This window comes from Stegodyphus dumicola, chromosome X1, assembly GCF_044657685.1.
Source record: "Stegodyphus dumicola isolate Sdum_Otavi_A_Nest chromosome X1, ASM4465768v1".
In the NCBI taxonomy this organism is placed as follows: domain Eukaryota; kingdom Metazoa; phylum Arthropoda; class Arachnida; order Araneae; family Eresidae; genus Stegodyphus; species Stegodyphus dumicola.
The window spans coordinates 162,675,091-162,698,880 of NC_140780.1; the positions used below are offsets into that span (position 1 = coordinate 162,675,091).

The 23,790-nt window shown below is 32.2% G+C and overlaps 1 protein-coding gene across 2 annotated transcripts in view; it reads left to right on the forward strand.

Annotated features, from left to right (window-relative positions):
• Window positions 1-11,943, forward strand: part of LOC118182556 (uncharacterized) — a 75,000-nt gene extending 63,057 nt beyond the window's left edge. For both annotated transcript variants that reach the window (XM_035351926.2, XM_035351927.2), the window contains exons 11-13: window positions 4,398-4,476; window positions 5,557-5,678; window positions 10,676-11,943. In XM_035351926.2, the coding sequence (XP_035207817.2) occupies window positions 4,398-4,476; window positions 5,557-5,678; window positions 10,676-11,872 (1,398 nt within the window). In that variant the 3' untranslated portion in view covers window positions 11,873-11,943. The remainder of the gene's footprint in view (window positions 1-4,397; window positions 4,477-5,556; window positions 5,679-10,675) is intronic.
• The last annotated feature ends 11,847 nt before the right edge of the window (window positions 11,944-23,790 follow it).

Sequence of the window (23,790 nt, forward strand, 5' to 3'; positions counted from 1 at the left end):
TTTTTTCAAATATTTCTCTTCCTGTCTAAGGAATATTAGCTGCTTAATTTTTCACTGTTCTCTTCTAGATGAGCAAATTTATATATATTTATATGTTTTCTGAAGAATTTGAAAGTTCAAGGCTAGGACAGGACACCTTAGTTGTTAGATATGTAGCTTTCATGTCATTTGCCTTATTTGATTAATCTTATCCATTTAAATCCAGTCCATAATTTCTGTCATGGAAATTTATTTACAGCCTTTAATTGTCCTAAAAATTACTTAACTGGTAGGAGTTCTTTTTTTTTTCCTCATGTTTTGCCTTCATACATGAAAATGTAGTTTACTCTTATGTTGAACCGTTAAGCTGACCCAAAACTTTTTTTGATGGGAGAGGTTCTGTGTTCAATTGTCAATGTAAGTTCCTTCCGTTTTATTTTCCGAAATAGGTAATAGTAAATGGCAAACATGATGAAAAGTGTGAATTATAACCGAGTCATAAGTTCGAAAAATAGTTTTATCTATCTATTTGACCTTTATTTTAATCTGTTGTATCTTTTTATTATTAAATGTGTAAGCTACATATTATAGTAAATATAATTATTTTTTAAATTTTACAGTTTATGCTTAATGTATTAATCATTTTTGTGAACTTTGGATTACACCAGGATACAGTGGTAACATGCTGTAAACATCTGCTTTCCATTTGCAGTAGGCCTTCATTTGTAACATTTTCTGTATGTGCTCAGTCATGTTCTGTTAGTTAAGACATGTTCCAAATTAATGGATCTCTGAGGTTTTCTAAATCGCTAAACATCTCTGAGGATTTGAAATCTTTGTTTGAATATTTGTCTTCTGAAATGTGGTTGTTTAGCATTTACTTTATTTTATTACTGCAGCAACCAGCAGCTGGGAGGTAAAATGGCTGAACCCAGGTTCAGATCTCAGTAAACATAATAATAAAAAGTAGAGATAAGTAGTAAAAATAGCAGTAGGAAATTAATTTGGAGGAACCCATGTTGCATTTATTTATTAGCCACACAATTTATTGTTTGTGGAAAGTGTTAATATTGGTCAGAGTTTGCCAAATGCAACTGAATGTAGTGGGTCAGGTTTTCATAAATTATAATAATTATCTTTGAGAAGTGTGCATTACTGAATTAGAGGGAGAAATGAATGCTTAATACTCAGACCACTGTGAAAATTACCTTAATACCAGACAAAGTTCTTGATACATAATAAAGTTGCATTAACTGAAATTATAAAGCTTGCAAAATAATTGTTTTTAAAACTGCTTTATATATCCTAAAAATTTAACTAAGATTATCCTTCAATTCAAGTCTGTGTAGAATGGAATATTTTTGAAAGTGAAAATTTATTTGAAATTATATATTTAATTAGATAGTAAGATGGTAATATAGTTTAAATTGAAAACAAAATCTTAATACATTCATCAGAAAAATTGGTATGCAGTTGTTATATAATAGGTAAAATTATCACAGATTTAACAGCGTGGAATTAATGATCCAACTGAACCACTTTGCTTACTTATTCAAAGGTATATCAACAGGAGGGGTGCTGCATTTGTAGTTATTTACATTTAAGTTTAATGAAAAGATTATGTTGGAATATTGTTAAGTTACTAATATTCAATGTAAAGCTGAATGATATTCAATAAAAGCTGATAATATTTATCAAAATTGCCATTACACTGAATATTACTTTTGGTTTAACAGAGCAGATTTGGAATATAGTTTGTATTAGTACAGCTGTAAATCCTGAAATGAGAAAAACTGAACGAATTCATGCTGGGCTTCTGCATTATTTTGAAAGAACTTCAGATTAATTGTTGCTTTATGGTGTATCATTTAGTTATTAAACTTTGTGTAATATGACTTTGATATTTAGTATATTAATGAAATAATGATTTAGTTAATCATAATTTATTATTCTGAATTTTATTGTAAGTTATTTTTTTTTTGTGAACGTCATCATATTTTGCAATTTTCCTAAATTTTTTTCCCTAAAAAAAATCTAGAGTAAGAAAGAAAAACTTTCAATTCGTTAAATATGTAAAAAAAAAGAAAAAAAAAAGTGAAAACAAGATTGATGAAAATTTTAAAAAAGGCATGGATAAATCTTAAAGTAAAATTCAGTCTTAATTGGATAGCAGTATAATTTAATATAGTTAAGTAATATTTACCTAATTAAAAAAAAGGTGTGTGTAAACCTTAAAGTAAAATTCAGTCTTAATTGGATAGCAGTATAATTTAATATAGTTAAGTAATATTTACCTATTAAATGTTAATTAAGTTTTCATTAAAACTTTCATTAAAAGCTGTACGAATCTTGGTGATGGATTAAAGTAGCTCAGATTAAATAGAAATTAGTCAAAATTTCCTGAAAGTTCACTGGGGTTTGGATTGGGAGTGGGACTACATTTGCAACTTTGATTGAAAGGTGAAAATTACATTGCCATAGCCCTGTTTCGAAATTTTCATCAAAATTTCCTTTGTAACCTTTATTTATCCTTTGGCAGTAAGTGATCTACAGCTTTTCAACAACTGCATTTTAAAGCAATGCGATTGGTTGGCTAGTTGTTATTTGACTATGACAAAGCTAACAAGGGCTATCTGCTTAAGGGAAGTGCTGCCTTTCTGGAGGACTTTCTATGAGAAACTTGCTTTTATTTATGGTACACATGAAAAAAAAAAAAAAAAAACCCCAAAACCAACTATCCAGCCCGCCTATTCACCTTGGCTTGAACTTAAGATGAACTACCTGCATTCAGCATTCTTTAACTGCTTGGTGGAATGAAAAGCCACCGACATGGAACTTTCAGGGCTAATCAAGCATGGAACCAAAACAACAGCTTCAAAATGTGGCATTTCTCAATTGCCCACAACGAATAATAAAATGACACATGCAATACACTGTATTTATTGCCATAAGTTGGCAAATTTGTATCGTAGAGGTTTCAAACATTCAGTCATTCAACTAATAAAGGTGCATACACATGCATCATTTGGCAATATAAAAATGTGGTGGAACTCATCAAAATAACTGCTTTTTTAGCCCACTTCTGTAAATGTTATGAATTATGAGTCCCATGCTATGTGCCAGGATTGTGACCTACTGACTGATGAATTCATTGCACCATCTGTTCGATTGTACCACCTGTCTCAAGAGTTGTGACAGTTTCCTGTGTTTTATTCAGTCTTATATTTTTGGGCCATTGCTGATAAAGATATTTAATGATGGTCCAATAAGGCAGACTACTCGCATATGAAGTGCTTGTCATTTTATGTTGAAACCATGTTATCTCTTGGGTACTTCTGTCACATGCATCATTAATATTATTAGCTTTTTCGCTAATTTTACAAAGTACTTAATTTTCCTTAACAATATTTGTTAGCAGTTGGACATGCCCATGTGCTATGTCACACTACTCTTGCAATAGTCCCTTCTATACAAATATTTGTGTAACCTACTAAGAATGTACCTTATCATATAACAACTTTGTAACTTACAGATGCATTACATTTGCCAACCAGTGGTTGCAAGTATATATTGGAGATATATGTGCCATTTTATACTCTGTATGTTGAAGACAATCGTGAAATATCACGTACTTTGCAAATGTTCAGTTTACATGTTTGATGATCCCTGAAACTTTTAGGACACATTTTATTGGGAAATCCTGCAGTAGTCATCACTCAACCATTACCTTTGAGATTACTTACTGTGATATGATCGTACAGTAAAACTCTCTTTGATGGAAACTTTTCGTATCTAGCACTTATTCAAAAGAATTATTAGAACACAACAAATGAATCAAAAGTAAATAATCTGAGGGCGGAAAAACATTGAATGAATGAATTAAAAACATTTTATTTAATTTTTACTGTATCTCATTCTTTAGAGATGCATACATAATTTGTAATGAAAATAAGTTATTTCAATAAGCATTGCTAGCATAAAAATTTCTTTGGTGAATCACTTTAAAATATTTGTGTTCATTGCTTATGCCATCTATGAATCATATTATTTTAAAGGCGATATATAAATATTTTTAAACTACTAGAAATGGAACTAGCAGAAATATCAATCATAAAAAAGATTTACATAAAATTGTAAGCAATATTTTACCATTCTATGAGACATTATATAGGTGCTTAGTAAACTATTAAAACAGGCAAAAAATTCCTGAAGAGGATGTTCGGAAATGGAAACTTTTTTTTTTTTTTTAATTTTTGAAATAGAAATTGATATTGACAATGTTTTTCTAATACATCAGTATACAATAGATGCTGTATCCATGGGATAAAGCAGAACATTTTAAAAAAGCTCACTCATCATGAATTGAAATTTCCATTTTCTTACTTCTCTGTGCTAAATTCATGTTCTATATTTTGTAGGAAACTGCTCGAAGTGTTGAGCAATGTATGCATACTGACTCTACATCAAGGAAATTGAAAGAATTGTCTAATGTATCAGGTAGAAAGTTATGAAGTTTTTTTAATTTAGTTTTTTTAAGCATAGCTTTCTTAGCAAGCCATAATATGTATTTAGTTTCATTATTATACTTGTTGCTATTGGCTTATCAAAGTGGGCTAAAAATTGTGTGAAGCTAGTGTATTGTTTTGACACTAAAGTCATCTCTATTGGAGTACACAGTTTTTATTCTAAGTCATGCTTCTTGTACTGCCCTCTTGTACAAAAATGCACTGTTAAAGATCCTGTGATTGGTATGTTGATAATTCCCATTAAACTGTCAATCAATTTTTTTATTAGCAACCTTTCTGTCACTTTCTAACCATATTACAGGTTTTGCCATTCGTTAGTTGATTGATGATTGGGGCATTGTCATCGCAATGGAAAACTTTACTATATCATCATCATTTATTAGCATGTTTCCACATTTCTTCACAAATTCCATTAATTGGAACATTTGCCTTTTGTTTGCAATATCTGAAAGCCTCCAAATCCATGGCTATTATCATAAAGCTTAGCTAGCAGTCACTATACACTATTGGCGAGGTATCATGAGATTGGTGACTGGAGATGGACTTTTTGCTGAATTTTTCTATTGCATCGAGGAAGTTAGGCCAGAATTACATTAATTGAGTTATTTGTTATCCTTATGTATATTTTCTGCATGTGCTTAAAGCTTATCTGAGTCCCGAATAAATAAATTCTCACATATACTTAAAGCTCATCGGTACAATAAATCAGTTGTTCTTAATTCAAGCAGCACTAAATGTAACCTTTTGGCCCATTAATATCATTTAAAAAATCAATGTTTTGCATATCTTATGCCTTTTTCATTTCATTCATCAGCCAGCTTCAGTTCTTGATATAATTTGCTTTTATGCATTTACAGCTTTACTTTTTGCTATTATCCGATTTAGTTTTAGATCAGATAACACCTAGATTTCTGCGTCATGCCTTTTTAAATTAAAATACGATTTAACCTAGTTTTATGACAATGTCCAATTTTTATATGGTATCTGTAATTCTCTTTATGTTCGATTCCGTTTCTTTTGTATTAAAAATTTTTCAAATAATATGTTTTAGGTAAGCACACAAAAAGTGTAAGTGATGTATCCAAGTTTCGCCATCAAGTAGAAACATTAAGAAGAATTGGTGGAAGTGACTGGTTGCGCTTATTAAATGAGATTCGTAGTTCAACCTCTCAGGTATGTGAAATATTAATTATTGCATTCAGTTATGAAATTGTTTGCAAAAGCTAGTTTCTTGGAAGTATTAAAATGCCATCCGAAAAATCCTCTGATTTCAGCCTCTAATCTGGTGCTACTAATTTTGGTATATTTACTTTTACATTTTGAAACGTTAGCTTTTATGTTTGTGTTTCAGTTTCGAATATTTTATTAGCCTAAAAAATAGCCTGATTACTGATCCTGCAAATTCAGAAACTTTTGATTGCCAGTTATTGATAAAAAAAAAATCATTGTGAAAAGAATTATCATTCTAATTGTGTTATTATTACAAATCACTTCTTGTATTTGAAGCCATGATTTTAAAGGAAACATCTTTAGTCAATTGCATTTGCTTTAATTGAAATACAGTTAATCTGGTATTCCTTTTAATAGTAAGTATAGCTTCTGTGAAACAAAAGAAAGACAGTACTGGTTTGAAATGCAAAATCCTTGAATTTGGCAAAGAAAATGGAAATTGTGCTGCAGGAAAAGTATTTGGTGTTGGCAAAAGCTCTATGTGTGACTGGAAGAAAAATGAAATTACAGTAATTAATATGCCAAATAATAAATGTGCTTTCCATAAAGGATTAATAAGATGGCCTATCCTTGAAGAAAGTGTTGCAAACTGATCCTAGAAATCAAAACAGATAAGTTTTTAAAGAAACTGCATATGTTTATTTACCTTAAGGCAGGCAAAAACAAATGCAAATGAAAGTGAAAACTTTAATGCAACTGAGTTGGTGTAATTTAGGTCACAGAATAATTTAGTTCTACAGGGGAAAACAAAGGCCTCTGAAAGATGTGGGCAACAAACTGGTAAGTTTCTAGAAATATGTTATTGGTGTACAAAGGCAAAAATCTCATATATTGGAAATATGGATGAAACTCCAGTAATATTTGATATGAAAGGAAATAAAACAATTGATGTGAAAAGAACAAAAACAGGTCACAAAAATCTCACCTTACAATAATTCTGTCCTGCTTAGCAGATGATACAAAATTAAAATCCGTGGTTATTTTTAAAGAAAAACATTGTCAAAATGTAATTTTCCAAATGGTGTCTTTGTTTATTGCAGACACGAAAAAAGTTCACAAAAAAAGATGGACGAAAATGGTGTGAAATTGTAGATAAGAAATGTTTGGCAAAAGCATCCTGTTGCCTTAACTCTGAAAAACTGAAGCCTTTGCTAACGTATGTGCTTAATATATTGAACCACCCTAAATACTTTTCTAGTTTCACAGCAATTTCCTCCCCTCCCTCCTGCATTAATATGCACAAATAAGTGTGAAGGCTTACCCTTCTACTTTCTAACAAAGATTCCATTACCCCCTTGACCTCATACTTTATAAATCTATTCTGCAGACTGCACATGCAACCTAAAGAAACCTTAAATAAATCCTTTTAGGACAAGCTGTCTGTGTCTGCAATAAACTGATACAGTGCATTTGGGGAAACTGAACCTGCTACTTCATATCTTAGGAGGAGGGAAGAAAACAAGATCATAGTCTCGGGCATTCCAGGTGGTTGTGTTCGTTTGAATAAAGGGCTGCCTGGGGTGTTTCGGTGGATTAATCCCATTAGTTCAACCTTTAGAGGTATGTATCAATAAAACATTCAAAGGAAATTCCAAATAACAGCGAAATACGTATATGTTAGAGGGTAAATATTTACAAAAGGAGGTCAAATGCATCATACGAGTCTAGAAATAGTGTGCGAGGGGATAGCAAAAGCATGGAATCAAATTAAACCCAATGTAATTTGAAAGTCATTAAAAATATAATATATCAAACAATCTAGATGGAACGGAACATGATTATTTATTTATGGATCAGAGCAACAGTGATGATGAAGGTGAAACAGAATTTGATGATGTGCCTGAAGATGTAATAGAAGATGAATATGACTAACTTTTCATATGATCCGATGAGGAAAATTTTAAGTTCATAAGTTATTTCATTTCTTTTAAATAAACTGCATTTAGCTGCATGTAGAAATCCAAGTTTTATATACTTATTTTTAAATCTATCTTTTTTATATGCAGAGTACAATGCATTCCCATAAATTTCTATCTTATTTTTTGTATCAAAAGTGTGTGTTATATTAAAGAATGTACGATAGTCATTTCCTTGGCTGATCAGATCAAATAAATCTACTGCAGAAGCTGTAATTAAAAGAGAATTCTTTCAAACAAGAAGTGGTGATGTACTTGTTTTTGATAAATGTGTATTAGATTGTTGCAAATGATATGGCCGCTTGTAAGAATGATCGAATAAGGAGAATATGTGATCAAATCAATCTCTTGTATTGTCAGTGTCTAGATGTGGTGAAGTCCTCTTTATGCTGTAAATTGATACATCATTAACAAACAATTTTTTGGACAAAAAGTGGTTCAAATGGAAAATTGTAATCTGTCAGGGAAATGTCAGGAGAGTGTAAGAAAGAAAAGCAATTTCATTATTCATATTGTTGATTTGTTGTATGATTGGATCCTGCTGCATGTGATTGGGCATTATTTTGAAGCAGTGACTCCATATCTGTTCACAATTGCTGGTCACTTAAATCATAATTCTTGTGTATTTTCTATATATATATATATATATATATGCAGTATTGAGCTGCATTTATCATTTCATCTTGTGAAAGGAATGAGTAACAAATAACATCAGCTGAAGACCACCATACAGTAAGCAGCATCTTTTTTGGATGCAAAGGGGCTTTTAAAATCTTTCCTGGGGCATATTTCACTCCCAACCACTTTGATAAATGTTTAGAATTGTTCTAGAATATTCACTTCTCATCCACAGTCGAAATTCATTGCAGGAACGAAGTTTCTTTACATCTTTAGAGATTTAAAGAAACTTCTTTAGAGTGTACACTTCCCAATGTTGCATGTGGTTTTCATCATTGAGTTTGCGAGGTCATTCTTCATATTTATTAGTTTTCCTATTATTATCAAGTGCTTTGAAATAGTAAAAAAGTGTACACTTAGTATCTAGATGATCTCCGGTTATAGTTTGTCATGGATCCTATTTGATTAAATCCTATAATGCTTGTGAATCAATTGAGGAATGGTTATGGCTATGGTTTCATTCTGTGACTTTATAATTTTCAAACCAACATTGAGTTGTCATTCTGTGACTTTAAATATAATTTTCAAACTAACAGTTGAAACAACAACTCTTAGTTTTCCATGTGCTGAATGCTGTATTGATGTTTTCAACTGAGCCACTGCACAATTTTCCAATTTGTGTATGTAAGGTTACAGCAGCCTTAATTGATTGGATTCTATGACTGACTTGATGTTGGCCATATTCAGTGTTAAATGTTCCTTGAACAAAACAAATATATTGGATCACCCACATGGGATGTTTTTACATAACGTAAACAATTTACATAAACCTCAGCACTTGCTTTCTCTGCCAACTGATAGAAACCTGACTTCATTCAGTGCTGTTTCATTTGCAACTACCGAATAAACAATTTTAAAAAGTGATTATTTTGTGGTATCAAGTTATTTTGATAATACTGATATTACTTTATCAGTAAAGGAAAACCATCTTGTTTGTTTAACTTAAAAGATGATGAGACAAATGATTTATTGGCTTAATTGGTAATCATGAATTTTCAGTCACTAAGAAGGTTTATATCTCAGTAGCTGTTTCTAATTTATTTTTAAAATTCTGTTCATAACATATTTGTTATAATAAAAATAAAACAGTTTAAAAAGTGATGTCATTTAAATTTTATTCATTAGTTTTGCTATCAAACAAATTATATGTTTTATACCCGTCAACAATCAACAAAATTTCAAGTACTGAAGATTAATTTAATACAGAGGATAGAATGAAATTAGGATTTATTTAAACCTCTGAGTGGTGCAGCTTTTTTGATCTGTTAACAAAGAGCTAAATTTAAACAATATTTAGAAGGTGAATATGCATAATTACATACTTTATTTTTATTGTTGAAATATTTATTCTTCCAGTTACAGAACTTCATATACTTCCAGTTACAGAACTGTTTTAAATGATGAAAATGTACAGGTTTTGGCAATGTCAGATTTAAACAAAAATAATATTAATTAATTTTCGACAAGTAACAAAATCTAATTTTTAATGCAGTCTGCTGGTTTTATACTCATTTTTCGAAAAGTTTTATACTTGTTATGAAGAAATAAAATTACAAGAAGTTTGACTCCCATATGACAAAAATTGACTGTAATATTCAATTTCAAAATTTGCAATTTTTTTATGTTATTTTCAACTGACCTTGAGAGATCAATTAAGTTAGAATAATTTGAGGAAATAAGTTTAAATGAAGGCAGCAAAAAATGTGTATTTTAATAGGCCATATGAAGAAATCATATGGTGTTCATATCAAATTTTTTGTTATAAGTGTCAAATGATCTGCTTAAAAATATTTGTTAGGGTGATGCGTGCAGTCATTTCTGACTGCCTGATACTGGCTAAAGAAAGTGGATACATTAATGATAATGACTATTTTTAGAGCAATTTTTCGATTTCAAAAATTTGTGTAGTACCTAAGGAGCCAGTCGTATGTTTCTTTAGTTTCATAAATGGTTTAGGTTTATTTGATCATGGCAAAGCACTTAACTTCTGTCTAAGGGTTGCCTTCGTGGAGGACATTCTAAGGGAAACTACCTCATATACACGTAAAACAGGGAAAATCTATGGAAATGCCCATGCAGCCACCATGTTTGCTATCCCGGATCGAACTTTCGACATTCAGCAACTTTACCAATCTGTCGCTTGAGGGCTTGTTTCATAAATGATAGAAACATATTTATGCTCAGATTATGTTGATGTGTTTTTTATTTATAATGCAGAATATTTCATTTTTAATTCTTTTCACATGCACACAAATATATCTAAATGTATATCTAAAATAAATATATAATTATTTGGAATATAGGCATCATATTGTATCATTTGATTCACATTTTACTTTCTTTTAGGATTCAACTAAGGATATCCCAGAAAGTAGTGTAAGTGGTAATTATTCTGTTTCCAAAGACATGCAACTTCATATTGTCCATATTCGCAACAAAAGCTTCAGTGAATTAGAACCTCATACGATAATGCAGTATGCAGTTAGTGCTGAGCTATGTTATCCAGAATGGTGGCTTTCAGATTCTAGCAATGAAAAGTTCAATTCAATTTTAATGAGTATTCTACAGAAGGATAGACCTGATCTGTTTGAAGGTATTAAAGGTGCTGTTGCTGAAGCAACTTCGAAGTCTTTCATGTTCCCAGAAACTGATATTTTATGGGTAGTTGGTATTCTTTATCAAGAGAGCTCTGTCTATGAAATTCCTGTTTGTGTGCTATTATGTGATAAGGAGATGTTGTTACTGAAATTAAAAAGTTTTCAGAAGAATGCAAAACTTCCCAAAAAAGGGCTTGATAATGAATGTTCTCCAGATATCTCATATTTGAGATCTGTTTTACCGAGTCATGTTTCATCAGTTGCAATTGGCCCATGCAGTGCATATATTGAGTTAAAACTGAATGAGTCTAGTAGTTCTCAAAATCTCATATTTTTGATGACAAATGAAGAAACAGCAGCATTATTTATTGCAAACTGTAAAAGGTTATTCAACTTAACACCTGTGTATAAACCAAATCCGTTTGCTAATAAAGTGATAGCTTTTGAGAACATACATACAGCTTTCCCTCTTTCTAATATGACTGTGCAGAATCAAATAATATTTGGCCAGCGTATACTGTTATCTAAAACACTGCATAAATCTCATTATGGCATTCTACATTATGTATTTGTTACTTTGTCTCATATTCTTCTAGTTGAAGAGCGACTTCATATTCCTCAGGTTATTGGGTTAGATGTAACTGCACAACCACAGTTTCATGTATGTGCTGTTGTTAATGTGCAAACAAACATAAAGCAAATTCACCTGAAGGATGTTGATTATGAATCAGATCTTGAATGTAACAGTGATTTCAATTCCACTGAAGAATCAAATGTACAGTATGAATCACCGGTAGAAAATAAACATTTTGAAATTTTGTACAAATGTGGGTCTTGGCTATTTCTGGAATTTGAATCTGGTGTATTTTTGTATTTAAAGTTTTCAAACTTCAAGAAAAGGAATGAGTTCTTAGATGCATTTCTATGTGCAAGAAGCCAAAGATAAAAATGTTCTTCAAATTATCCACTTATCCTTATTTATTGTCATTTTATTAATAAAGATTATTTAGTACATAATTTATTTTGTTTATCTAAGTTATATATTTTTTAACATTCCCAGCTTGTTTGTACATGAAATTTGTATTTAATATTTTGAACTCTGTTTTAGTGACTTTTCTATTCTGTCTTTATTTAATGATGTAAAATGTTTTACTGAAAATGTTGTTGAGCATAGAAAGGTGCTAAATCAGTATTTTGTCATTAACTCGATATTAATGTAAATTTTTTAATTGCTGAAATAATTAATTTTGTACCAAAAATAACTGTATTAAATGGAAATATCAAATTTTAAATAATGAAATTAAGTTGTTCCTTGCTTTTTTTCTGTCTTGGATCTAAAGCCATTATTTTCGTTGTCTTAAATGGAAATATGGTATTTAATTTCAAAAGTAATATCATTATAAAAAGGTAGCTGCTGTTGCAGAGATTTATTTATATGTGAATTCTACAACTGAAATATCTATGTAATTAGTTAAAAGCTAGAGCAAAGGTATTTTCTGTTTTAGTCTGAAATGGTGTGTACAGTCTGAATGGTGACAACAGACTTTTGTCATGCAGTTTAATTTATGCATGAATTTTTTCAGTAAGTATATACTGAAAAATTTTTTGGATGTAGCAATTTAATAAAAAATAGGAAACAGATTATGGCATCTAAACTTTATAGGAAAGGTTTTTTTTTTTTTTAGTTATGTGTGTTGTAGGTGCATTAACCCTTTGATGGGTGATTCAGTTATCTCAGAGATGAAAGCTGCAAAATTCGATTTAAAATACATACAATTACGTCTTTTAGTTTTCTAAATGTATATCAGATGGTAGCACTAGCATTCATTTATGGAAATAATGTACAAAAAAAATTATTTGCAGGTCTAATTTTTAAGAATTTTTTTTTTTTTTTTTTTCCCTTAATTTCTTATACAATTTAAATTGTCTGAACAACAACTTTTGTCATTAGAATAAATATTTTATCTGAAAGTTTCCTTTTCTAATAAAGGTATTATTTGAATTCATATATATTAATTAAAAATGGTTGAAATTAAAAGATGGGACAAATGCATCCCACCGCGCGTATAGAAAATGCCACTATAGATGGCAGCACCATTCAAAATATTAATTCAAGTATTGTACTCATTTCATATAGATAGATAATGCAAATTTATATTTTTAAATAAATTGCAATAATGTTAAAAATAACCAATGTTAAAACTTGAAAAATATTTAGTATTTTACCGAAAGAAATGAAAATATAACCCTGTAACATGAAATGTCATTGAATACTGAATGGATATGTGAGTGTGACTCACCATAAAAAAATATCCTGAGCAGAGGAGAGGTGAAATGTAGATAAACATGACGGCCTTCTAAATATCCTCCTTTTCAAACTTGTAGCAAATAAGTACTGGAGCGAAAATCTCCTCTGTTTCAAATCTATTATTAAATCATTAAAGAAAATCTAAAAAGTCGTACAGGGAGCAATTTTTTTTAAAATTGTATAATTTAAAACAAAAGAAAATTTATTTTGCGAATATGATCAATATTTTCTAGATAATTATTCAAAAACTTTTTTATATTTTATATTTTCATTTTGTAGCTAAAATTAGCATTTTATGTAAGCATGTTAGTAGAATTTACACTCGGGCAAAGATGCCATTCTATTGCTCAAGATGCACGGTGGAACATGCGGTATCCCACCACGTCATAAATTGCCTTGAAGGTTTACTTTTTTTTTTTTTTTGCATGAAATAGCATTGTATTTGGGGCTAATTATATGCATGTACAGTTATTTTTTCCAAAAATAATTTTTTTTATGCGCTGAACCTCAAAAGGTTAAGTAGGCATAGATATGAGCCATGTTGCTTATTATCATAAAATACGCACAGATCTGTAGTAAAAATTAATGGGTATTAGTACACATATGCTGGAAAACTTCATTTCTCACTTCTCATCAGCAGTGAGAAAAACATGAATAAATGTGATGATGAACAACATTCTGCCATTATTTTCTTGTGACAGTACTAGGATCGGCTCAGATAGCATGAGTATGGTTAAAATGTACCGTATGGATGCTGGTCATTTCCACCTAAACAATTTGTTTAGTTCATTAAATTGAACCATTGCAATGTAATGCAATCCTGCACAGTTCTTTGTTAGTTTTTCTTCAACAAATTGATAGTAGATATTAACTAGATGAGGAATTAAGTACTTAAATAAAAGCATTTTAAACTACAGAACTTTGGCAAATGATTAATGAATCACAAGCAGGGTATGTACGCTTACTTACATTATGATAATTACAGTTAAACTATTGCCACAAAAACCGAGCAGTTACACAAAAAAGTATAAATTCAGTTCAAGAAAATAAAGGTGGTGTGAAATGATAGAACTTGAAGTTCACAATTTTAGTTTCTCCTTTACCTTCCAATTCTGTAATAGTTACACCAGTAGTTGTTCTTATTTCTTGGAAATGTTTCTTGAGTCATTGTGAAAATGTATGCAGACATGTTTTCACTAGCTATATATACAGTATTAAGATCACCATTTAAGAGATTTTTCATGAACAAAGTGATATTTGATATCATTGTGCTTTGTTCGCTTGTGAATTTTTTTATTCTTGGACAACCGAACAGCACTAGCATTATCAACTTAAGTGTGTGAATATTATTCAATGGAATATTGTCCACAAATAACTATTTCAGCTAAGCAGTATCGTTAGACACCTTGCAAGCTGCAACAGATTCTGCCTCATGGGAACTTGCACAGTGCTGTCGACAACATGTCCAACCTATTACTCCTACTGCATATTTAAACACAATTCTAGATACTTACTTTCTAGTTTTTGGATCACTAAAATAATCAGAAGCAGAATATACTTCCAGATTTCTTGGCTGAAATTTATATTTGAAGAAAATTTCAAAATCAGTTGTCCCCTAATTTAGCTAAAAATTTAACCACTGGCCAAGCTTCCAATCAGCTTTATCCAAAGCTGAAAAGCAGAAAGATAGAGCAAGACAAATGTCAAGCCAAACAGCAGTAGCTATTTACACCAAACTGCCAACAGCTTTGTTTGTTAAGAACATTTTATGTAATAGTCATTTCAGCATCTTTAATAATATGTCTCTTTTCTGCATATCGACAGGATTAGCATTAATGAAATTTCTGCGATATCGTATTAGTGTAATTTTGCTGAGTATGAAGATTTTCAGCCTTTTTATTTCTAAGCCAAAGAAGTACTGTGTTTTGTACTGTTTTGCATTCATTCATGCAGAAATTTCTATAGAAAATAATCTATAATTTCTAGAGTATAAGCAGAAAGTCTGTCGTTAACATATAATGCTAAATGTAATTTCTGTTGTTTATCATGAGTGTAAAATAAGCATGGTCAGCCTTGCTCTCCTTAACCTGTTCATGACGGGCCCCTCTGTTACGAAGCGTTGTCTTGGGACGGTGCATTAACAGCATGCGTCGTCCTGTTGGGATGGGCAATTTACGCTGCTAAGCCTAACTTTGCAAAAAAATTCGTATAAATGATATTTGTCATCCAATTTTTCCAATTTTTGGTACATTATGAGAAGAACATTCAGATAGTTGTCTGAATTAATTTTATGCCTTTATTATTATATTTTCCTTAAAAATTTTATAAAATACTCATTCTAGAATAATATAATTTTACCCTTATCCCAAAAATAAATATATAGGGAAAAATATCCAAACAATCGCAGATTTTATTTAACACAACACACAATTAAAATTTTAAAATATTAAAACTGTCTTTCATAATAATTCAACGAGCAAACAACGAAAAGTAAGCAATTTTTCAAAATGAGACAGTGTATGATATTCTTTGAAACATGGGTGTACGCAAAGTCCAATGTTTCATTAGTAACAGGAATATAATATATGCTGCTACTTTACTCAGCAAATTTGACTCATTTAGCATTTGTATATATTCTATGGTCAGATAGTGCTTTCGTTTTGCCATTTAAAAAAAAAAAAAAAAAAAAAAAAAAAAAAACTTTGGCTAAGCGATACAAAATATTCGTCTCAATGCCGGAAAACTCAAAGAGTAATAAAAATGTCTCTAATGATAGAACATGTACTCCACTATAACCGTTAAAAAAATAAAATAAAAATAAGAAAAATTAAATTAAAAGTATTCCAGAGCATCGAGAACATGTTCATTTGTTTAATTTGTTTATATAAAATGACGCAGTAAGAGCCATTACATTACTCAACACTAACGAATTAGCGATTGTGTATATTCTACATTTAGATACTGCTTTTGTTTGCCATTTAAAAAAGATACATTTCGCTGAGGATTAAAAATATTCCTCTCAAAGCACGAAAAATCTAAAAGTAATAAAAAAAGAGGAAAGAATATAAGAGTAATAAAAATGATAGAACGTCTGTCCCACTATATCGCAAAAATAAAAATAAAAAGTACCTCAATGCAGCGAGAGCACGTGCATTTGTTTATATCAAATGACGCAGTTAAAGAGACATTACATTGCTCAACACCCATCCACGAATCTCACTCTCATTCCAAAACAAAATACAAAAAATAAAAATCATTGCATAGGAATGAAGGTAAACATACTTAACTTTCGATATATTTCCCCATAACAGGCATACAGCTACATCTACTGTCAAGAAAAAATATTAGTTAAACATTCTATCTAAAAAGTCAAATGTGGTACTCCCAGCCGGTAGAGTGAATTAAATGGCGATTCAAATATGACACACCGGGCCGTGAGGTAATGTTTGCTGCTGATGCACATATGGCATGCCCTTACTGAACGGGCTACAGTTCTAGAAATTTCTTAAATCTGTTATTCTGATATCAGGGTGATTACTTTGATCCACAGAAATTTTTGATCAAGTGACATACTCAGCCTGACTTGTAATCATAGCCTTCTGTTTGTTGCATATAAATTTCTTCATTGAATGCCCTATGAAGAAATATAGATTTGACATCAACTTGTGACAAGTCTAATGCTTTATTTGCAACAACTCTTACTACAGAAAGTGTGGCTTCAAAAATTTAGGGGTAAATGTTTCTTAGTAATGAATACCTTCCTCTTGGGAAAAAAATCTTTTGTCAAAAGACGAGCTTTGAACTTATCAATGTTTTCATTTGCATGATTGTCACTTTATAAACTCATTTATTTGCAAAGGCTTTCTCTTCCTTCTGGTACTTTGTTCAGAGAGCATGTCTCATCCTCTGATAAAAATATCTTTCATAGCAGCCTGTCACTTGTTCATATCCTCTTATTGCTTGATAATGTTTTTTTTTTTTTTTTTTTTTTTTTTGTGTGTGTGTGTGTGTGTGTTCTGTGAGCTTCACAATGCAGCATTCAGTCAGATGTTCAGATGGTTTTATTTCTTTCCCATTTCTCAAAATCTGGAATATCCTGTGTATTTTCAGTCATCTCATCTAGATCAAACTTGCTTAAACCTGTTGAACAATGCTTTTCAGTACTTCATAACCATCAATATCATCTGAATATCCAACTAGGATATTTTATTACATATTGAGTCCGACTTTTTCAGCTTCTGTTTAGATGCAAAATACTTATCAAAACTTGATCATCTGAATGAATGATTAAGTCCTGGTCTTTTACCATAGTAGCCTTTTGTAGGGAAATTTTCCTCAAACTGTTGATGTTCCAGTACAGCTGCATTTATCAATTTGACGTGCAGTGACTTAAGTAGATCTTTAATGAAGATGATTTATCTTGCTAAATCTACAAATGTACTTTTGGTTCATTCAGCAGATCAGTTATGTATGTGTGTATGAATGTATAGGGAGTACTATAATGAAATTCTGCGCCCATTTTCTTCAGATGTCTCTTGGAAACTTTTCTTTTATACTTCAGTCCACCATGATTATGAACTGCTTTAATTGGCTTTTCTGTTTTATTTTTAAAGAAAATATAGAATTTTTCAAATTTAGCTGCAACTTCTGATTTATGTTTCAGTAAAATTTTCTGTATTTAGAATAGTCATCTATGAAGCAAATAGATTAAAGAGACCCATTGATTCCTCCTTTGCAGGTCTACAAAACATCAGTGTGCATGAGCTCACCACCATGGTTTCCTTAGGATTGGCAACTTTTTCACATATTGCTTATTCAAATGTTCTAGTCATACTAGAATTAAAGAGAGTTCAGGTCATTTGATTGACCTTCAGCAGGGGACACTGTGATAAAATTAATCAAATTTCTTTCTTGGATAATACTACTTTTCATAACAATTTAAATAAACAGTCATGACATATTCCAAAAGCAGCAACACTTTGAGATTTAACAAGTTCACATTTATGACATGGCATACCATCTTTACCACTTTTAAAGCTTGATTTACCAAAACAGATTTCAGGAAGCATCTGGAGCATAGAGTATATTCTTTGTGATGCTGTTCTTTCCAGGTGCCCTATAGAAACATTTGACACATATACCATGCTCATATGCTTCCATTGTTTTCTGTTGGGCATTCATACTTCACAAATATCTTGAACCACTCATTTCTGTTAGTGATATGTTCTGTACTTCCGATATCTGTAATTCATCTATCATCACTTTCTGAAGTGAAAAACTCTTGAGAATTTCACCACTCTTTAATTTTCAGTCATGTACAGCATTAGTGCATTTACCCTGAAATGTGCAAGATTCTTTTGTATGTTAGATTTATGTATTTTTGATATGTTGGGCATTAAACCTTTGAATACTCAGCTAAGGTGTCTTGAGTACATTATTCTGTGTCTAGCACAGTTTCAAAAGGAATCAAATCAGAATAGTGAAATCCTTAATAAGTAAGAGGTTTTACTTAAATAGAATAAAATTAAATCAACAATCTTTAGAGGCATTTAAAATTGGAATGTTGGAAGAAAAAAAAAAAAAAGACTAACGTTATTATTTAAGGCAGAAGATTTTCTTCATTGTTTTAGAATATAACAATTTGTTTCTGTTGCTGTATTATTAGGTATTGCTTAAGGTGGAATTGCTTGACAAGTTGGTTTATTTTATTTTTCTGAGATAACTTCCATCTTCTCTTCGATTTATTTCCATGCCTAAGAAATATGAAATATAGCTTTTTATTATATAAAAGAAAGAGGAATATATGAAGTATATTCTAAAGAAGAGTAAGAAATATGAATTATAGCTTAGCGTATTTAGCATTCTCAAGATGTGTTATTTGATAGCATTTCTTTAAATTGTTAATTATTTGAAGATTAAGATGCTTTTTTTTTTATAACTTACTAGGATATCATCAACATACACAATAACATTAATTATATTATCACAATCTCCTTTTGTGAAATGACACAGATCTGCTTTGATTTGATTGAGACCAGTGTTTTAGAATGAATTTTGAATTTCGGCATTCTAAAACGTAGCTTGCTCGTTAGTTGCATAAATCAGCTTATTTAATTTACAAACTACGAATCCTTCAAGTTGTTCCGTGTATATTTTTTTCATTTGGTTTACCATGCAAAAATGGTGTTTTAACATCTGGTTGATTCGCTTTTACATTATTTTGCGCAGTCTATGCAAAGAAAACGTTAATTTTGGTGTGTTTCACTACTGATGAAAATAGTAATCGTAGTAGATTCCACGGAATTCTAGTTCTGCATATTACATTAAATGTTCTCACTGTATCCATCAAAAACTTTCAGCAGACATATTACCGAGTAAAAATTGATCTTTATTGCGAGACTTCAAATATGCGTACTGCTTCTCGAAAAGCCGGTATGGTCTCTTCTTTGCTTCTACCTAGGGCTGCCGTATTTTCGGCACACACGTTGGGGCGCAAGGCGTGCTCCTTATCTCTATCACCACAATCATAATCATTTCCGTATTTTCGAGTAAATCTTTGGCAACTAATCTTGCTTTGTATTTTTTCTTCATATTTGGTTTTAAGCATTCATTTGCTGACCACTGCATGTTTTCCTGGTGGTAAATCTGTAAGTTGATGGGTTTCGTTCTCTTTTATAGAGTTTATTTTCGCTTCCATCGCCTTAATCCAAGCTTCTCGTTTTGGTAAGCTTAAAATTTCTTCAAAGCTTTCTAAATCTCTTATTTTGAGGTAATATTCATCCATCGATTTCTGCTTTATAAGAGAGTCTGTTTGGTGGAACACATTTAGCTGTCCACAAAAAATCTTTATATTTTCTTCTTCTCATTTCTTCAGATCCTTTTGAATCTGTTGTAAAATCTTCGCCAGGATGTGTTTCTTCATCAGCTTGCGAGATATCGAAGTGAATTAATTCTGAATCTTCAGTACCATTTTGTACGTGTATATCAGATATAGGCGTGGTTTCAGAAAATTTAACAGTTCTACTTATTGTTATTCTTCTTCCACCGTATAAATTCTGTAGTCATAGCTTCGTGAATCCTATTCTACAAATATATTTTCTTGCACTCCCTGTTGTCCAATTTTTGCCCCTTTTGTTTGTCCCCCCACAAAAAATGCTTTACAGCAGAATACTCGGAAGTGACTTAAGTTTGGTGTCGTACCAGTGCCATAATTCATGTGGTATTTTATCTGTAGCATTAGTTGGTGACCTACACTCCTGCACAAAAAATAAGGAACAAAGCTAAACACGGAATAAAACAAAAACTACTCAATGTATATACGTGAAATTAACCCAAGGGGTTGGTGTGACATTATTAAACCACGTAGCAGACGATAAAGACATACAAAACCATGCATGTTACGCCCATGACATCGCGAAAGGATCAAATGGGTCAGAAGAATGTGCAATGGGAAAAATCACGCTAATAGTGGGTAGGATAACCCTCTAGCTGAAATACATGCTTGACAACGGTGAGGTAAGCTGGCAATAGCGTCGTTGATCGCTTGTTGTGGCAGTAGCGCCCGTTCCTATAGTATTGCATGTCGGCATTTATGGACAGTGTCTGGCGGCACATTGACGCACTGAGGAAACGGCGCAGCACCAGAGTGCCTGGGTCAAGGACCCTACCCTTTGTAGAACAGACATGTTATTTCGAATACTGTCATGAGTAACTGGTATATATTTAGAATTTTACATATATGTATAATTGCATCATGTTTTTTAACATTTTTTAAAGTTATAAGGACAGATATAAGGTAAGAGATAAATTTCTAAAAAGACTAAGGTGTCTAAGTCAAGTTTCAATAGACCTGAAGTGCTATCTCGGAAGGCCGAGAAAGGAGGAGTGAGCTGGCTATAGCCTGATGCAGAAAAATTCATATAAATAATAGGCAAAGTAGTGTGAGTCTCTTGGTGCACTATTAATAATTAAACCTTAAATATACAACACAATATTAAGAGGTACATAACAGATTAAATAAGTTATACAATACGGGTACTAAGTATGGCCATAGGCAGTTTACTATTATTTGGGTCATTAAAGTCGTAATCGTAAATCCTTATAACTGGGTTGTTGATATTAACAAGGTCGGCATAAAAGTTCTGGGAGAGCCGGCAGTAAAAACACTTAAGTTGTTCTATACCCAAATCTTCATGTAACTTTTGATTTCAAACCTACCAGGGTGAATTGGTAATTTGTCTTAGAACACAATTTTGTACCTGTTGCAACTTTTTTCTGTAAGATTTTCATGAATATGCCCAGATCGGGCAGGCATAGTATAGTATGGGACGCAATACGGTTTTATAAATAAGCAATTTGTTGTCTATTTAAAGTACACTGTTTCGAGAAATTAAGGGGTGAAGTGTGACTTTACTAACTCGAAAACTGATTAAGGATAGATGTTATGTGTGGGTACTATGATAGAGTTTTACTGAGGATCATCCCAAGATAAAGGACTTGCTTGGCTCATGGGATGAAATCTCCAAAGAGTTGTAGGTTTTGGTTGAATTTAATCTTCTTGGTAAACAGAACTGCTTGAGTCTTGCACACATTAACGTTCATTTTCCATTTTGTCAGCCAAGTCTCGAGTATGTTTATGTAGTCTTGTAGTCGTTTTATTGCTGGGCCAACAAATGCACTTTAGGAGAGGATCGCAATGTCATCAGCATACATTGCGAGTGTTGTGTTCTGTGTGGTGGGAATGTAGTTCACGTAGATATTGAATAAGGTAGGTCCAAGCAGACCTTCCTGGGAGACTCCAGCAAGAATTGCCCTACGTGTTGAGAGTGTACTTGAGACGCGAACGACAAAATGTCTACCCGTTAGGTTGGATTTGACTATGTTTGTAATGCAACCTAGGAAGCCCAGGTTGTGTAGTTTGTAGATGAGTGCGTCCAGCCATACACGGTCGAAGGCTTTTCTATGTCTAAGAACAATCCTCCTGTAAGTTTTTTCTGTAGCCCTTCACTGATAAGTTCCACAACACGGTATAACTGGTTGACCGTAGAATTTCTACTTCGGAATCCGAATTTGTGAGGAATGATGGTGCTATTCTGTTCTAGATGTTGAATAATCCTGGTTAGTAGTGCAGCCTCCATAATTTTGCTAAGTGAGGATAGCAGATTTATCGGGTGGTATGCAGAGTTTGCAGATTTTTTGGCTTTCAGAATTGGTGTGATTTGAGCCAGTTTCCAACTTTCCGAGAAATGCTGCCATCTCAGTATAAGGTTGACAACCTTTGTGAAGAACAGTAGGATTTTAACTGGAAATCTCTTGATCATTCAATTGCTTATGGTGTCATAACCAGGGCTCTTGTTGTTCTTCAGCTTTTTATTGTAGTAGCAAACCTCCGACGGCATGACTAGGATTATGTTATCAGTATGTGGGCTTGGGATATAGTTGTTGTGAAAGTCAGTAATTAATTGTTCTGTAATGGGGTCGTAATGTTGTTAGTGCGAAAGTGAGATTCCAGATACTGTGCTAAAAGTTCTGCTTTCTCAATATCTGTGTAATGGATCCTTTGAGGGCCTTTAAGGAGGCGGAATCTTGTGGCATTTTTTATACCTTTTGACCGCTTTCCATGTAGAGTTATCATCTCTGGAGAGGGACTTCAGGTAGTTAGCCCAGCGGAGTTGTGAGTAATAATTAGTGCGAAACTTGACTACATCACGCAGCCTATTGAAGATAGTTTTGTCCTGTCTGGATCTGGTTCTCTGAAATTGCCTCCTGACGGCATTGCGTTTTTTGATGAGCTGGCTAAATTCCTTGGATCTGACAGGCTTAGGCTGTTTCATTTCTCTCTGAGCACTTTTATAGGTATTTTGTACTGCACAGGTAAACTCCTCGATTAAACTATCAATGTCATTGACTGAATGTATTGTTGGGATAGTGTACTGAATGTTGTTTAGAGCTTTGGCAAAAGTTTGCCAGTCAGTTTTAAAGGCTCTTTTGACTGGTGTAGTATAACTACTGATATCCAGTATCAAACGGACCGGTTTGTGGTCGGAAGATAATTCATCCAACACAGAACCATCCAGCGGAACACTGGTGTTTCTGAGAAGGAAGAAGTCTAAGATACTAGCGGAACCAGTAGTATATCGTGTTGGGGTACTTGGAGCTGCTATCTGAAATGGGACCCTGTGGGCCAAGTTGTATATGACATTGCCGATAGTTTTAGAATTATAGCAGTTCCATGCGCGGTGTCGAGCGTTCAGGTCTCCGCCTATAATTGTTTACCAAGTGTGAGTAATACTAGACCGTCAATCTCGGAACGCCTGCTATTGTTAGCTGGGCGAGTTCAATATACGCAGGTTAGAGGAATAGAAAGGAAAGGTTCTAGAATGGTTTCTAACGGAAATAATTAGATCGTGGAACTACTGAAGAAAGGGATATGCTCGCTGACTTATTCCCGAACCGTGGAAAAAGTTTCACTGCTTATTTTTATGTCCATGCTTTATTGAGCATTTTGTTTAAGGACAGATTAATTTTTATCAATTTATGAAACAAAAAAAAATATT